Genomic DNA, 17,040 nt, shown 5'->3' on the forward strand with positions numbered 1-17,040 from the left:
CAGTCTAAACAACATTGGTAAATTGTATTTGTGTAGGCTCATTTGTGTTGTTTTTGACAGAAATTGAATTGTGTGTTTGGCAATGACTGCTTGCTTTTAGCCTTCTTGAGATATTTTAGATTTAGGCATTTAGTTTGTTCTTTTTGGAGTCTGCTTACAAGCAAGAGTTTTCAGGTAACACCACAAAAACAATCTGCAAAACCTGGGGCTATATTTTTCATGTTCAATCATAGGAAGAATCGGAACCATGGTAACTATGAATGTTATGAAATTATGACTTTATTTTCAATCACTTACAAATCTACACAATAAAATGCTCTGAATAATTCCAAATGACGCTTCTTCAGGTTTTAAGATACTGTTGTTTCAAACAGTAAGGGCTTTAATTGTTCACTGTACATTCAGACTGGTTTTGCCCAGACTTTCGTACCCATGAGCCGGTCAAAAAACTTGGAAATGGAATAAAATCATGGACAACAGTTGTATTGTGATTACCGACAACACTATGGATTAAGCAAATGCATATCATGCACAAAGAAAACAAAAACAAGCAGATTATAAGAATAAGATTCATAAGAAAAATCATTCACACATCACAGACAAATAAAAATCACACTCTAAATATGAAGCATTTCAGCATTGAATCTCTCTCTTCATGCTAGAAAAGACAAAAAAACATAGAGAACAAAAAAAGAAAGACCAAAGACAGAAAACAAACTACTAAAAAAATGGAAAAGCAGATCTATGCTGTTCCTTCATGCTCTATAAATGTAACTATATCATCCTGTTGAGCTTATAGACATAATTGTGCATGGCTGGAAAAATCTAATATTGAAGGGATAGTTCACCAAACAAAAAGAACATTCAGCCATCATTTACTCACCACCATGTCGTTCCAAACCTGTATGAGTTTTTCTTAAAAGAGATATTTTAAGATTTTTTTTCTCTCTCTATACAATAGTACATACAAGTTCTTTAAAATACCTTCCTTTATGTTGCACAGATGAAAGTAAGCCATACAGGTTTGGAACGACATGAGGGTGAGTAAATTATGACACAATTTTCATTTTTGAGTGAACTAACCATTTAAATAAATAAAAAAATCCCTGAATAATTATGAATGAGCTTAAAGGTATGGTTCACCCAAAAAAAGAAAACTCTGTCATTAATTACTCACCCTCATGTCGTTCCAAACCTGTAAGACCTTCGTTCATCTTCAGAACACAAATTAAGATTTTTTTTTTGATGAAATCCGAGAGCTTTCTGACCCTGCATAGACAGTACCAAAACTACCACGACTCTTCAAGACCCAGAAAGGTAGTAAGAACATCATTAAAATAGTCCATGTGATCAACCTTGACTTTATGAACCTACGAGAATACTTTTAATGCAGGAGCATTTTCTGGATCCCTGAATCGTGAGAAACTAGCGAGAGTACATTAAAGTGCATTACCAACGCCGACAGATGAAAGGCTTACCTTTCAAACTTTCCCAATGATTCAGAGCAACTGAAGCTATGGCGAAGTCATCCTCTCTGTCAAAATCTTCAGACATTTACTTAAGACTGTTTTATGTACAGCGTGCATCTTCCTCTGCTTGTAAACATGCCACAGTTTATCCAGGTTCTACATCAGACGTCAGAACTGTCATTAACGTACATCAAAGACACAGATGATAAGGAATTGTTAAATAAAGTCGTTGTTTTTGTTTTCATTGTGCACAAAGAGTATTCTTGTAGCTTCATAAAATTACGGTTGAATCATTGATGTCACATGGACTATTTTAACGATGTCCTTACTACCTTTCTGGGCCTTGAACTTGGTAGTTGTGTTAATGTCTAAGGAGGGTCAGAAAGCTCTCATATTTCATCAAAAACATCTTAATTTGTGTTCTGAACTTGAACGAAGATCTTACGGGTTTGGAATGGCATGAGGGCTAGTAATAATAATGACAGAATTTTTGGGTGAACTAACCCTTTACTGTTGAAATGCAGAGATATTCTATTACATATATAATATCTTGTACAAATAAACTGTCCTGAATGAGTCCATTGGCCAACAAGAAGACATCTTTGAGGTTTCAAAGGTCAACTGTGTTGATATGCTGCATAAAAATGAATATTTTTTTAAATGTCCTTCCAATAAAGTTTCATTCACATTTCCCACTCCAACATCCCTGACTATGCATCACATTAGTCCTAAAGAATCCTGAGAAGCATGTAAACTCTCTGAACCCCCCATATAGTAACTTCACACTACCTCAATTACCAAAAATCCCTGATACCGACTCAGGGCACAGGTCCCTGGCCGGCCGTGTCCCTCTGGTACAGGAGCTTGCAGACGGGGCTGGAGGCCAGGGATCGTCCCACACTGCGAGTGCCCCGGTCAGGTCGAGGTTCAATGGCGCTTAGCCTTGTTGTCTGACTTCTGAGATGGAAGAGCTGGGGTCGGGTTGAGCCACAAACAGAGCAGGATGATGAAATGGCAGACATGCAGTGATAGAGAGCTGTAGTTGGTGGACGGATACGTGTTCCAGGACAGCTCTATCAGACCCAGAATCAACACCCTAAAAGAGAGTGAATAATAATACTCACTGAATCACTAAACTTATACTCCCAAACAACACATGAACTAAACTAAATAATACAGATAGAAAAAAACAAACAAACATGAGTCTGTCTTACCTGAGCAGGTGGGCAAGTTTCTTGACTCCTCCACTCCACAGCAGGTAGGGCAGCGTATGGAAGTACCAGACATAAAACTGATAATGTAGTGATCTACTGAAGCACATGCCAATGAAATTAGAAGTGAAAAGAACCAGAACTGTCTGTATGATCTGGGTTAAAGAACAATTTTCATCAGATCAACTAGGACTAATAGCGCAAAGTTCAAGAATGCCTGGTTTATTTAAAGGGGTCATATGATGTGATTTCCATTTTTCCTTTCTCTTTGGAATGTTACAAGCTCTTGGTGCATAAAGAAGATCTGTAAAGTTGCAAAGACTAAAGTCTCAAATCCAAAGAGATATTCTTTATAAAAGTTAAGTCAGCCACACCTACCTAAAACGGCTCGTTCTAACACGCCCCCACATACCTACATCACTATCTGGGAAGATTTGCATAACGCCGCCCAAATGTTCACGCAAAGAAAGAAGGCGTAACTTGTATTCTCGTTGTAGTATTGTTGCCACCACCGCCATGTCGTGAAACAATAATGTACAGTATGTGGAAAATAATGTGTTTTTTTAACCTTAAATACACAAATACACAAAATAATGTTCTTTTTAGCAGCATCATATGACCCCTTTAAAATAATTTTAAAGCAATCCATCATACATTTGATTTAAACAACCATAAAAAGGATATGATCAGCATTGAGCTTGTGTACAGTCTCTTTTCTCTCAGACTGATCTGCTAGAATAGACCAAATACTGTTCCCAGATCTGTAATAGACACAATTTTTAAATGACACAGTCAGAAGAACAAAAAGACTTTTGGCGTATTTGTCTTAACATTGGCCTTACAACTATTTAAAGTCCTTTAAATCGTTTTTGATACACAATTTCCTTAACATTTAAGGTGATTTAACCATGTAAAATACCGCTACTAATTACAAGCTTAATTGTAGTGTTTTGATTTTTGTACCTCTTCCATCTTTTCAGCACAAACAGAACCAGTGTAGTAATGTGAGCCAAAAGCAGAGCCAGGTGGAAGTATCGACTCAAGAACACATCCTCGGGAAGAAAACGCCAGTTCACCGTCCATTTAAACAGAAACTGCCTGCCCAAGTCAAACGCCTGACTAAAATACCCGACCGGGTTCACCAAGAGGAACGGCAGCCCCAATACCAGCTGAAAAGGAGAAAAACATCATGAAAAGCTGGTGTAAAACAGCAAAAAAAACAAAACAAAAAAAAATTCACTTAATTCACAAATTTATTAATTTTTTGTGTGTCTAACCTGAATTACAGCACAGAGAGTGAGTTTGGGTAAAGTTTTCCATAGACCGAACTCACACAGGAGGAGGAAGAGGAGACCAGGAGCGAAGAGCAGAACATTCATCTTCACAGACACAGCTAAACTGTCCACAGCACAGACAAATATATACGTTAAATGCACACACACTGCTGAAATGTTGAAGTGTTGAAGAGATCAGGCATCAAAACATTGTACAGAAGTATTGGATAACATGAATGGCAGAGAGAGAGAGAGAGAGAGAGAGAGAAAAAATCATCTATCACTCCATATAGAATGAAGATGATGTTTCTACTTGCCTGTAGAGGGCACATCCTAGAGTCCAGCGGCCATCCAGGAAGAGATTGATGGCTCCGAATAACAGCATCATGGCCACTGGATCATTAAAGAGACGCAAGACGAAGATGGAGTGAATCCGATATGAAGCACAGCAGACAAAGAAGAACACATACGGAGGAACCTAGAGAAGAATAAACAGACAAGCACTATTAAGACACTTTCTGAACCATGAATACAAACTTCTGTAAATGTCAAAAACAAGGTAAAACCAGAAATTAGCAATGCACTGCATTATTAGTAAGGTTTTTGTCATTGTAACCTAGAGATGAGTAGTTGCTGGATTACAGTTTATAGTAAGGCTTAAATTCAGAGGTTTATGTCTTGCAATAGTTGTTTAGCTGAAGTTGGATATAGAGGTCATAGAATTAATACATGTTGTAGAATTAATGTACACTGTATTACATAATTCATACACAACCATTCGAAGGTTTGGGATAAGTAAGATTTTTGAAAGAATCACTTATGCTGACCATGACTGCTTTTATTTGATCAAAAATACAGTAAAAACTGAAATATTGTGAACTAGTCTTTACTATTTAAAATAATCTTTTTTTTATTTTAATCCATTCTAAAATGTAATTTATTCCTGCAATGCAAAGCTGAATACTCCAGTCCTCAGTGTTACACGATCAAAGCATGTGATCTGGTGCTCAAAAACATGTCTTATTTTTAATAATGTTGAAAACAGTTGTGCTGCTAAATATTTGACCGTAATATAGAACCGTGATACATTTTTCTGGATGCTTTGATGAAGAGAAAGTTCACAGAAGAACAACATTTATGTGAAACGGATTTTTCTTTCAAATGTAATCTTACTGACCCCAAACAGTTGAACAGTGGTTTGTATATTTCACATTCTGAGTGAAAGGATCCTGGCTATTCTTGGGAAAAACAAAAAGTGACTGAACAGAATGTACAGTATGTATAATGGTAAACTACATGGATTTGCATTATATGGGGTCATTACCTTTTTGGTGCGATGGTAAATGCGGAACACAAGCAGGAGGGTGATGAGGTAGAACACAGCAAACACGTACTGACTCAAACGAATATTCTGTCCATGATCAGTAAGATAATACAGCCCAGTGAATATATACACAAAACCAGCTGGATACCTGAAACACACATACAGTATACAATCCAGTAAATGATTAGTGGCCAGATTTTCATTTAATATACCATACTACTGCCAGTGTTGAGGAGTTATTAGTTACATGTAATGGAATTACGTAGTTTAATTACAAAATAAATGTAATTGTAATCAGTTACAGTTACTGAGAATAAATGTGGTTAAATTACAGTTCTAAAAATGTTAACGATTACATCTGAAGATTTTTACACACACAGATTTGACACAGAATAGGACACATGCTTATTCGATAAATGTTTTATTTCCTACATGGGTTTATGTTAGGGATGCACGATATATCGGCCACCATATCGGTATCGGCCCATATCGGCTCATTTTTTCTGTTATCGGTATCGGCCTGATAAGAAAATTTGGCCGATATCTTAAAGCCGATAAATAATATATAATATTATAAATAGTATATAACATTCTAATGAGAACATTATTATAATAAAACGTTGTGAATTGCCTGGTTTACATGTTTGAAAATGAATAACAGTTGAAAACATTAGAAATTTAGAAAAGTAATCAAAAAGTAATCAGTTACATTGCTTTAATAAAGTAATTGAAACGGTTACGTTACTTATTACATTTTCAATAGGGGTAATTTATAATCTGTAACCTATTACTTTTCCCAGTAGATCCCGAAAATAACAGTAAAATAAGTACTAAAATGCATTACATTTCTGGGGTTATATTAATGTTTCACTGAAGGGAACTGTCTTGAGAAAAGCTTCGATGGCAATGGCATGCGCGGCTCTGCTTTGTTTACAGCGGTAACCAAGGAAACGCTATTGCGGTCGGTTCATAAGCAGTGTTGCCAAGTCCGCGGTTTCCCCGCGGAATTCCAAGTAGCTAGAACTGCAGACCGGAGATCTCCAAAATGGGGCGTGAACTCCAAAAGTGGGCAGAACCTCCAAAATGGGGCGGGGTCTCCACGCGCAAAGACTTTCACCATTGGCTCTGGCTCCAGCCAATTGTTATCGACTTACATTTCAAAATAAAACTTTATAAATTAAACATTGTTTCTAGTTAATCTAAAATAAAATATGCTATACAAGTAAATATTATTAGATAAATATTAATAGAGTTATATAATAGTATATAACTCTATTGCATTGTTCTAAGCAGCGGGGGCGTCCCGGGGCTCGAAATTCGCAGGGTATGAGGGGGTAGTGATGCTGGGTGTAACTAAAAAGGTGCCATTGTCCGGTGAGGTCCGGTTGGGGAGTTATGGAACGATCTCATATCGCATAATCTTATTAACGGTTTATCTCCTGGACTGCAACTTTCTTTACCACGCTATTCAGCGCCAATCCCGCCGTGCAGTCAACTTCACTGGTTAAGGTTAGGGTCAGGTGTGGGGTAGGTTTAGGGGTTAGCATTTTTTGTAGCATAATGTAGGAAATCAACACTTTAATTGACACAACCAATAAAATCTTTAGAATCAGCTGTGGGGCGGAGTTTGCACTGAAGTGGATTGGGGGGGGGGGAATTGCGCATGTGTGTCATGTGCCTGTCTGTCAATGGGAGGAAGTCACGCCCTATTTTGGAGCTCCCACCCCGTTTTGGAGTTCCCGCCCCCATTTGGAGATCTCCAGGCTGCAGTTATACCCTTCTCCAGAATTGGGATAACGTTACTTTAACACTGTTGCCGCGGGTTGCAGTTCATGTCCGGGGGTTAAAGCGACCCCAATAAGGTGATATTTATCCCCTGGAATGCGAATTTTACTAGAAGATCCCCACTGAAAACAGAGGAAGCCCCTCGAAACGCAATTGGACTCGTTTTATTGCGAAAACCTGGCAACCCTGCTCATAAGCGCCACCTGCTGACAGAAAGTGCGTCTCATTCACACCTGCTGTTTCTGTTTCGTGCAGATGTTTTATGTAGCAAATAAATAAATAACACCTAAAGTCAGACCATCCTTTTTTTTTTTTTTTAAATCCTGAAATTAATCTAAATCAAATCAAAAACAACTGCCCGTGCAGATCGTGATTAAAATGCAGGGGTTGCCTCTAATTTCAAGTGGCTAGATATTTTTGTTTGAAGCCAGTTTGTTTGTTATAAAGCAAATAGCCAATAAATACATTTGCTTAAATATCAGTATCAGAATCAGCCAATTTGCTAGTTTAAAAAAAAAAGAAGGAAAGAAAAGAACGTTTGAATCAGCTATGATCGGAGCATCACTAAATAAAATACTAAGTAAAAGGCCTCAGATTTGAAGTAACGTTACAATCCGGGATGTCTTTTTCTATCAGTTCTTCAATAGGTAGATCTTGTCTTTCATAAAGGCCGAGGTCAGGGATCTTGGGCCTAAAAAGGTTGGTGACCCCTGCTCTACAGAAATGTTCTGTGTTGACACTTACACCAGCGGCCCCGTGTCGCCCTTCAGCTGTATGTAGTCATATGTGCCGTTAATAACGCCCTCCACCTCATCCATATACGCCTTCCAGTCGATCTCAGTATCTACACACAAACACGTGCATCATTAGACAGAGCAATCACGATGGCACTTATTATTGGCATCTCTCTGCATACTGCGATGCAGTGTCATTTTGTCATTTTGGCTATATGGTGTGCGTGACTGACAGACAAGAGCAGTGGGTCTGTGCACGTGTTCCTTCTAGGGAGTCTCAAACTTAACCAGACTGTAATTTTGGAAGTTAGGTGTAACAGTTGAGTATGCATGAAATAAAGGAATGAATATACAACTGCATTAACAGGGTAATGGGTTCAGGAAAGTCGTGAGTGTTAAAGGTGATTTCTGCTTCTTATTCACGCGATACGCATTTCTGTTGTTTCAGACAGATCTTTAATATTTATTTATGAGCGTGTATATGTGTAATCGTGTTCAAAGCATTAGGGTTAAAGCCTTTAAAGGTCATTTATGGGTCACATATTTCATTTTGACAGCCTACATATGCTTTGCCTTGTTTGGTGATCTGTGGTTATTGTTATGTATGTTTCATTGTGATGGTGTTGATAGTTATTGTGTCGGTTTTCCTTAAATCGACGATCAAAACACCCCAAACTGCATAGACTTACATAATTGAAATGTTCAAATGTGCCAACTGTCAAACAATTCCAGTGTAAACAAAGACTTCCAAGGCTTTGTCATCTCTCTCTGTCTTTCATTTGTGCGTCTGTCTGTAATCAGCTAGAACACTTTGTCTGTTGGTCTGAGGTTCATTCTGACCTGTATAACTTTCAGTCTTTTAAAACGTTTTCAAACCAGGCTCTCAAGCCAACATCTACGTTTGTAGTTAATGGCACAGATTTTTATTTATTTATTTATTTTCCGTTTGTGTCAGTTAGGTAATTAGTAATTTTAGAGATTATTTAACTTGCCAAACTTTAATATCAGTTGAACCCCATGACATAAATTATTTAAATTGGACGTTTTGTGAACTCCTGTTTAGGGAAGCTAAAGAAACTAACCTGTGTTCATGTAATTCAACTGAACGATAATAGTAAAAATGACTGAAAATCCATGCTGAATCAAATCACCATAGGTTCACTTAATTCATCTTGGACCTTACACCTGTTCATTCTGTGTTCAGTAGTCTAGAGAAGAGGAAGAGGGTGAGGTGGAAGATGGAGGATTTCCCCATCGGGACAATGGAGATGGTGTGTTTGGGTTCAAGTGTAGCTCTCTCTGGTCTGTTTTATTACATCTACAGGAAGAAACGCAAAACCGTGGACAAACTTAAAGTGAGTAACATTGCAAAAAACGACGATTTAGACAGTATATATGTGAAATTAGTCCCTGGAATTAGTTCTTTGGATTTAAAATGCCTGCTACACAAGATTAGGAGAATTTTCTAAAAAAGAAACAAATCTGTTTTTGATGTAAGGAAGCTCCAATTTTGCCGCTGGATGAAAAGTTAGCAGATCTTTTGAATGCCGCACCAGGGAAATGTCTGCAGTATGTGGTCATTGAGGGTAACATTCATTTTCCATTATATAATGTCTCAGCTGATCTGTAGAATATAACTGGATCTCTCTTTCACTTCCACTGACTTGTTCTCAATTTCTCTCTCTCTATAGGTACAGTGCAGCCCATAGGGGAACCATTAAGGAGTCAGTTTCAAGAAGGCACTGTTGGTGTCATCCAGAAACTGGTCCTCCAAGAACACAAACTTGTGTGGAACAGTTTTGCACACACTTGGTAAGTCCTATGGACGTTTTGTGAACTCCTGTTTAGGGAAGCTAAAGAAACTAACCTGTGTTCATGTAATTCAACTGAACGATAATAGTAAAAATGACTGAAAATCCATGCTGAATCAAATCACCATAGGTTCACTTAATTCATCTTGGACCTTACACCTGTTCATTCTGTGTTCAGTAGTCTAGAGAAGAGGAAGAGGGTGAGGTGGAAGATGGAGGATTTCCCCATCGGGACAATGGAGATAGTGTGTTTGGGTTCAAGTGTAGCTCTCTCTGGTCTGTTTTATTACATCTACAGGAAGAAACGCAAAACCGTGGACAAACTTAAAGTGAGTAACATTGCAAAAAACGACGATTTAGACAGTATATATGTGAAATTAGTCCCTGGAATTAGTTCTTTGGATTTAAAATGCCTGCTACACAAGATTAGGAGAATTTTCTAAAAAAGAAACAAATTTGTTTTTGATGTAAGGAAGCTCCAATTTTGCCGCTGGATGAAAAGTTAGCAGATCTTTTGAATGCCGCACCAGGGAAATGTCTGCAGTATGTGGTCATTGAGGGTAACATTCATTTTCCATTATACAATGTCTCAGCTGATCTGTAGAATATAACTGGATCTCTCTTTCACTTCCACTGACTTGTTCTCAATTTCTCTCTCTCTCTAGGTACAGTGCAGCCCATAGGGGAACCATTAAGGAGTCAGTTTCAAGAAGGCACTGTTGGTGTCATCCAGAAACTGGTCCTCCAAGAACACAAACTTGTGTGGAACAGTTTTGCACACACTTGGTAAGTCCTGGTCTCTTGCTCATATAACTATACATAAATTAATACTTTTGTTCAGCATTAAACTGATCAAAAGTAACAACAAAGATATTATAATCAGAGTTGGGGTAACACATTACAAGTAACGCAAGTTACGTAATCAGATTACTTTTTTTTTTAAAGTAACTAGTAAAGAAACGCATTACTTTTTAATTTAGAAGGAAAGAGTTACTTTTTCAAATAAGTAACACCAGTTACTTTGTTTCCCATGTCTTGACTGACAGCTCTCGTGTTGCCATGTTGAGAGAAATCAGGAGTAAGTGTGACGATGTGTGCGCTGTGTAAATATGATTCTTACTGTAGTTCTAGAATAAATATAAACATGTTTACTCATCTCACCTGCACAAAAACAGATTCAGTATTCCTCAAAATGAATAAAAACAGTCAAATGCAAACTCAGAATATTATACAAACCTACTATAATTAAATGTTAAATAAGACAAATATCATTTATGTATTTAATGTAAAAATGACTGAAAATCCATGCTGAATCAAATCACCATAGGTTCACTTAATTCATCTTGGACCTTACACCTGTTCATTCTGTGTTCAGTAGTCTAGAGAAGAGGAAGAGGGTGAGGTGGAAGATGGAGGATTTCCCCATCGGGACAATGGAGATAGTGTGTTTGGGTTCAAGTGTAGCTCTCTCTGGTCTGTTTTATTACATCTACAGGAAGAAACGCAAAACCGTGGACAAACTTAAAGTGAGTAACATTGCAAAAAACGACGATTTAGACAGTATATATGTGAAATTAGTCCCTGGAATTAGTTCTTTGGATTTAAAATGCCTGCTACACAAGATTAGGAGAATTTTCTAAAAAAGAAACAAATCTGTTTTTGATGTAAGGAAGCTCCAATTTTGCCGCTGGATGAAAAGTTAGCAGATCTTTTGAATGCCGCACCAGGGAAATGTCTGCAGTATGTGGTCATTGAGGGTAACATTCATTTTCCATTATATAATGTCTCAGCTGATCTGTAGAATATAACTGGATCTCTCTTTCACTTCCACTGACTTGTTCTCAATTTCTCTCTCTCTATAGGTACAGTGCAGCCCATAGGGGAACCATTAAGGAGTCAGTTTCAAGAAGGCACTGTTGGTGTCATCCAGAAACTGGTCCTCCAAGAACACAAACTTGTGTGGAACAGTTTTGCACACACTTGGTAAGTCCTGGTCTCTTGCTCATATAACTATACATAAATTAATACTTTTGTTCAGCATTAAACTGATCAAAAGTAACAACAAAGATATTATAATCAGAGTTGGGGTAACACATTACAAGTAACGCAAGTTACGTAATCAGATTACTTTTTTTTTTAAAGTAACTAGTAAAGAAACGCATTACTTTTTAATTTAGAAGGAAAGAGTTACTTTTTCAAATAAGTAACACCAGTTACTTTGTTTCCCATGTCTTGACTGACAGCTCTCGTGTTGCCATGTTGAGAGAAATCAGGAGTAAGTGTGACGATGTGTGCGCTGTGGAAATATGATTCTTACTGTAGTTCTAGAATAAATATAAACATGTGTTTACTCATCTCACCTGCACAAAAACAGATTCAGTATTCCTCAAAATGAATAAAAACAGTCAAATGCAAACTCAGAATATTATACAAACCTACTATAATTAAATGTTAAATAAGACAAATATCATTTATGTATTTAATCCTATTTTTATTAACCAATGTCTTTGCTACTGACTTTCGTTGATCATATTCAACAAATAGTAAGCAAAAATGACACATTTGTGTTTAATTTTTGTTATTGCTGAATAGTGTAAAACTTTCTTCTGTGTCATATTCTTCATGCAATTTGTTTGAGCTGTGCCCTCTACTGCACAGACATGAATTTACATTTCCTTCACTTTTGTTGTGAAAGAGCTTTTACATTTGTAAAAAAATAACGTTTTTATATTAAAAACAAACAAGCAAGCCCTGCCAAGATTTAAAAAGTAACTCAAAAGTAACATAACGCATTACTTTCCATAAAAAGTAACTAACATAATTAGTTTTTTAGGGAGTAAAGCAATATTGTAATGTTTTACTTTTAAAAGTAACTAAATAGTAAGCAAAAATGACACATTTGTGTTTAATTTTTGTTATTGCTGAATAGTGTAAAACTTTCTTCTGTGTCATATTCTTCATGCAATTTGTTTGAGCTGTGCCCTCTACTGCACAGACATGAATTTACATTTCCTTCACTTTTGTTGTGAAAGAGCTTTTACATTTGTAAAAAAATAACGTTTTTATATTAAAAACAAACAAGCAAGCCCTGCCAAGATTTAAAAAGTAACTAAAAAGTAACATAACGCATTACTTTCCATAAAAAGTAACTAACATAATTAGTTTTTTAGGGAGTAAAGCAATATTGTAATGTTTTACTTTTAAAAGTAACTTTCCCCAACACTGATTATAATAATTCAAAACATTACTATTTCAAACAAATGCTGTTCTTTCGAAATTTCTATTCATCAAAGAATGCTGAAAAAAGTACCACGTTTTAAAAAAAATATTAAGCAGCACAACTGTTTTCAACATTGCTGACAATAAGAAATGTTCATTGAGCACCAAATCAGCATATTAGAATGATTTCTGAAGGATCATGTGACACTGAAGACTGAAGTAATGATGCTGAAAATATGCCATCTTTCAGGACAGACAGCAAGCGTGTGCTTCACCAGCGTGTGAATGCTGTGCCCTTCCTGCTGGGTGTGAACAAGGCGTTTGTGCGTGTGCTCTGTCCCCTGGAGGCCACGGGTCCCAATATGGAAATCGTCCATGAGAAGTTCCACCAGGCCAGTTACGGCTTCACGGACCTGATCGGTCAGTACCTGAGCGGAGAGAAGCCCAAAGGTCAACTTGAAACAGAGGAGATGCTGAAAGTGGGCGCGTCTTTGACCGCAGTGGGTGAGCTCATCCTGGACACAGACCGCCTCCCAAAAATCCGCCCACCCACCGACGGCTCAGAGTACTTCCTGAGCACAGACGACTTTGAGACCCTGCGGCTGGAGCAGGAAGAGCAGGCGGAGGTGTGGAGGGTGCTGGCGTGTGTTTGCGCATTGGCAGGTGTGGCCGTGCTGATGTGGGTGGGACGCAGTTACTATCGCCAGCTGAAGCTGTGGTGGGAGCAGGAGAACATGAGGAGGGAGTTTGAACTGATGGGCGCAGGAGAACGAGGAGAGGAGGAGAATGGTGTTGACGTACTGGAGAACTCGTGTGTGATATGTCTGAGTAAACCACGAGGCTGCGTGCTGCTGGACTGTGGACACGTGTGCTGCTGTTTCCGCTGCTATCAGGCCTTGCCACAACCCATCTGTCCCATCTGCAGGCAGAACATTAAACGTGTCATTCCTTTGTATCAGGCCTAAGAGACATGGTTTACTCTTATACAAATGAACAGTTATGCTGGATTTACATGATTTACTTCTCGAAACAGCCGTAAACTTTAAAACAATGTTATTCTGTGAACAGGACACCTGCGATAGAAGCAACACACAGATTCCTGATACGCACTTTAGTTTTACCATTTTAGTTTTCCATATTCCTATGGAAGCTTATTTCTTCCACAGAATAAAAAATCAGTAATATCAATAAATCTATCTATTTATCTGTCTGTCTGTCTGTCTGTCTATCTATCTATGCTCAGTGTTACATTATTATATGTATAATAGTAAGTTCAGATTCTCGAATCTGACTTGACAAGAGGCTTTCCAACAGTGTTATTGACATTTCAGCAGGACGAGTATGCTCATTTTACACAGTCTATCAGTCAGTGCAGTTACATTATTATGCCATTAGGGACCGTCTTTACTAGTGAATCAACTAATACATTTAAAAACGCTTCAATCATGAATGAAATTCATTTGAAATTAGTTTAACATTGAATGGCACTTCACAAGGCTCAATCGACGATCAATGCGTTACCTGGGTAAAGCTGATGTTTCATTTTATAGCGAAGAATGCCATTGATTCAATGCATTGAACAGCGCTGACTTAGTCATGGGAAATCCCCTTAAACACCGAAAGGATGCTATGACAAAGATATCGCTTTCATCTTTTGACAACTGATGGCAAACTGATTTTTTCCCACAAAAATATGACTTGACTTGAAGAAGGATAGAATCACAATGGCGTACAGATGTAAAAAAAGAGCCAACTGATGTAAAAAAATATTACTCCCTTCACTCGTTATGAATATTAATGTATTGAACAGTCAATGCACATGCATTAAGTGTAAAACGAGTAGGGCATAGCCTCATGAAAAAAAACATGAACATCGTGGTTGTTGAGGTGGCTTGCCATACTCTGCGGCTGGCTTGTCAGTAGTGCGATATTACAATAATGCGGTTATCATGACAGCTTTTTATCTCTCATAATTGCACATTTAAACCCACAATAAGACTTTTCTTCTCTTGCATGTCATAAAATTGCAATTCTGAGTTTATATCTTGCAATTCTGAGAAAAAAAGGTCTGAACTGTGAGATATAAACTTTGATATAAAACGAAGAAAGAATGTATGAATTGTGAGATTGAGAGTCTTATGTTTTATTCACTGGTAGAAATAAGCTTCCAAATATCCCTGCTAGTTAAAAAGTGAAAAGTCAAGTTTCTCAGAGCTCAAACATATCACATTACATTAGTTTGGGATGAAATAGCATAAAGTCAGAGCAAATATGCTTTGACATTTTAGTGAATATCCTCATAAACATGTCTTTGAGTTTGACTTTCTGTTTATTATTCAAGTATCTCATTTTTGGCACTAATCAAATGGTTCAAGTTTTTGTTTTTCATTAAAAATGATGGCTATAGCTATATTGTATTGAATGGCTGGTACAAATAAGCCTATAATCTAAAATTAAAATGTTTAATATGGTAAGCTTAGCGCCTTAATTTATTAATGAGATACTTCACTGGGTAGTTTGTTTGTTTTTGAGTTTTCGATTTCCTTTAAGTCCAGATTTTAAGCATGTACTTTGTGTTTGGTCAATAAACACAGTTGCGTACTTGCTGTTCTTCCGTTCCAGCATTATTTGAAGTTTTCACATACAGATTCTAAATCATAAGTACCTCAGTTGTTGCTACACTCAGTGATATTGCTGATCTATTAGTGCTTGTGACATGAAAAGTCATAATTCTTCTGAGAGAGACGTGTGTGTTTGCCAGCAAGGAATCTTGCAAGTTCTTATGCAACAGCTGCTGTGATCCTGTTACAAATAACTTCTGTAAATTACCCACAACAACCTTCCCCTCTCCTTCTGACTTTTTGTCTTAAATATAAGCAAATGAGATGCAGAATAAATATTTGAAGAATAAAAAAAAACTTTGCCAAGGTCAAACTGAACTTTTGATGATGCTGCATTTACCAGTAAAGCTTGTCATTTTACATTAAACCACTAGAGGGTAAAAGAGGGCCAGACTGGTAAAGTGAAGGACATTTATTTGCATGAATTAATAATGCATCTCTTGCATTAATGATTTTTTAATTAATTTGCATTCATTTTTTAATTTTCATCCTCTGCCCCTGCCTCTTGCCCTTCAACTTGAAAACCGAAGTTCAATTGGCTGTAAAAGTTATTTCAACTTAAATGATATTAAACTGACTTTAAAAATCAAGTTAAATCTCATAAATAAAAAAGAAAATAAAGTTGACACTGATTAAATAATTAAGTCCAGATTTTAAGCATGTACTTTGTGTTTGGTCAATAAACACAGTTGCGTACTTGCTGTTCTTCCGTTCCAGCATTATTTGAAGTTTTCACATACAGATTCTAAATCATAAGTACCTCAGTTGTTGCTACACTCAGTGATATTGCTGATCTATTAGTGCTTGTGACATGAAAAGTCATAATTCTTCTGAGAGAGACGTGTGTGTTTGCCAGCAAGGAATCTTGCAAGTTCTTATGCAACAGCTGCTGTGATCCTGTTACAAATAACTTCTGTAAATTACCCACAACAACCTTCCCCTCTCCTTCTGACTTTTTGTCTTAAATATAAGCAAATGAGATGCAGAATAAATATTTGAAGAATAAAAAAAAACTTTGCCAAGGTCAAACTGAACTTTTGATGATGCTGCATTTACCAGTAAAGCTTGTCATTTTACATTAAACCACTAGAGGGTAAAAGAGGGCCAGACTGGTAAAGTGAAGGACATTTATTTGCATGAATTAATAATGCATCTCTTGCATTAATGATTTTTTAATTAATTTGCATTCATTTTTTAATTTTCATCCTCTGCCCCTGCCTCTCGCCCTTCAACTTGAAAACCGAAGTTCAGTTGCTGCCTTACATTTTTAAGTATTCAAATTGGCTGTAAAAGTTATTTCAACTTAAATGATATTAAACTGACTTTAAAAATCAAGTTAAATCTCATAAATAAAAAAGAAAATAAAGTTGACACTGATTAAATACATTTTATGATTTAAAGTAATAAAAAAATATTTTTTTATATTTTGAACACCTGATCACTTTCATAAATAAAACATGCAGAGAAGTACTGTGTACACCATGATAGTGATTGCATCAGATAATACCAAGGCACTTTTATATATTCAATGGTATATTTCAGTATTTTTATTGTTAACTAAATAAATAGATTTAAAAAAAAATATTTAAAAA

The 17,040-nt window shown here is 36.8% G+C and overlaps 2 protein-coding genes across 4 annotated transcripts; one reads left to right on the forward strand and one right to left on the reverse strand.

The window, feature by feature from the left end:
* Positions 1 to 1,915: 1,915 nt before the first annotated feature.
* On the reverse strand, positions 1,916 to 7,900 carry LOC107600115 (dol-P-Man:Man(5)GlcNAc(2)-PP-Dol alpha-1,3-mannosyltransferase-like). Its single transcript, XM_016291906.1, has 8 exons — positions 7,808 to 7,900; positions 5,279 to 5,426; positions 4,272 to 4,432; positions 3,958 to 4,078; positions 3,644 to 3,849; positions 3,365 to 3,441; positions 2,684 to 2,828; positions 1,916 to 2,565 (listed from the first exon to the last, which is right to left on the reverse strand). The coding sequence occupies exons 1-8, from the start codon at positions 7,879 to 7,881 to the stop codon at positions 2,397 to 2,399; spliced, it is 1,101 nt and encodes a 366-aa protein (XP_016147392.1). The 5' UTR covers positions 7,882 to 7,900; the 3' UTR covers positions 1,916 to 2,396.
* Positions 7,901 to 8,164: 264 nt separating this feature from the next.
* LOC107600058 (mitochondrial ubiquitin ligase activator of nfkb 1-A-like) lies at positions 8,165 to 14,019 on the forward strand. Of its 3 annotated transcripts, none has more exons than XM_016291824.1 (5): positions 8,165 to 8,198; positions 9,002 to 9,152; positions 9,296 to 9,383; positions 9,489 to 9,609; positions 13,078 to 14,019. In XM_016291824.1, exons 2-5 carry the CDS (start codon positions 9,036 to 9,038, stop codon positions 13,790 to 13,792), a joined length of 1,041 nt encoding a protein of 346 aa, XP_016147310.1. In that variant the 5' UTR covers positions 8,165 to 8,198; positions 9,002 to 9,035; the 3' UTR covers positions 13,793 to 14,019. The 3 variants fall into 3 exon arrangements, with proteins under 3 accessions (XP_016147310.1, XP_016147312.1, XP_016147311.1); XM_016291826.1 differs by having other exon boundaries at positions 9,005 to 9,152; XM_016291825.1 differs by lacking the exons at positions 8,165 to 8,198; positions 9,002 to 9,152; positions 9,296 to 9,383; positions 9,489 to 9,609 and adding exons at positions 10,982 to 11,134; positions 11,278 to 11,365; positions 11,471 to 11,591.
* The last annotated feature ends 3,021 nt before the right edge of the window (positions 14,020 to 17,040 follow it).

The sequence above is a fragment of the Sinocyclocheilus grahami genome, unplaced genomic scaffold (genome assembly GCF_001515645.1).
Source record: "Sinocyclocheilus grahami isolate Dianchi unplaced genomic scaffold, SAMN03320097.WGS_v1.1 scaffold277.1, whole genome shotgun sequence".
In the NCBI taxonomy this organism is placed as follows: domain Eukaryota; kingdom Metazoa; phylum Chordata; class Actinopteri; order Cypriniformes; family Cyprinidae; genus Sinocyclocheilus; species Sinocyclocheilus grahami.

Excerpts from the sequence above, each read along its gene's own strand:
- LOC107600115 (XM_016291906.1), bottom strand. The coding sequence starts at position 7,881 with ATGGATGAGGTGGAGGGCGTTATTAACGGCACATATGACTACATACAG. Across the intron at positions 3,442-3,643 it reads GTGCTGAAAAGATGGAAGAG|ATCTGGGAACAGTATTTGGT; the intron begins GTACAAAAATCA and ends TGTCTATTACAG. Across the intron at positions 2,566-2,683 it reads AAACTTGCCCACCTGCTCAG|GGTGTTGATTCTGGGTCTGA; the intron begins GTAAGACAGACT and ends ACTCTCTTTTAG.
- LOC107600058 (XM_016291824.1), top strand. The coding sequence starts at position 9,036 with ATGGAGGATTTCCCCATCGGGACAATGGAGATGGTGTGTTTGGGTTCA. Across the intron at positions 9,153-9,295 it reads AAACCGTGGACAAACTTAAA|GAAGCTCCAATTTTGCCGCT; the intron begins GTGAGTAACATT and ends TTTTGATGTAAG. Across the intron at positions 9,610-13,077 it reads AACAGTTTTGCACACACTTG|GACAGACAGCAAGCGTGTGC; the intron begins GTAAGTCCTATG and ends GCCATCTTTCAG.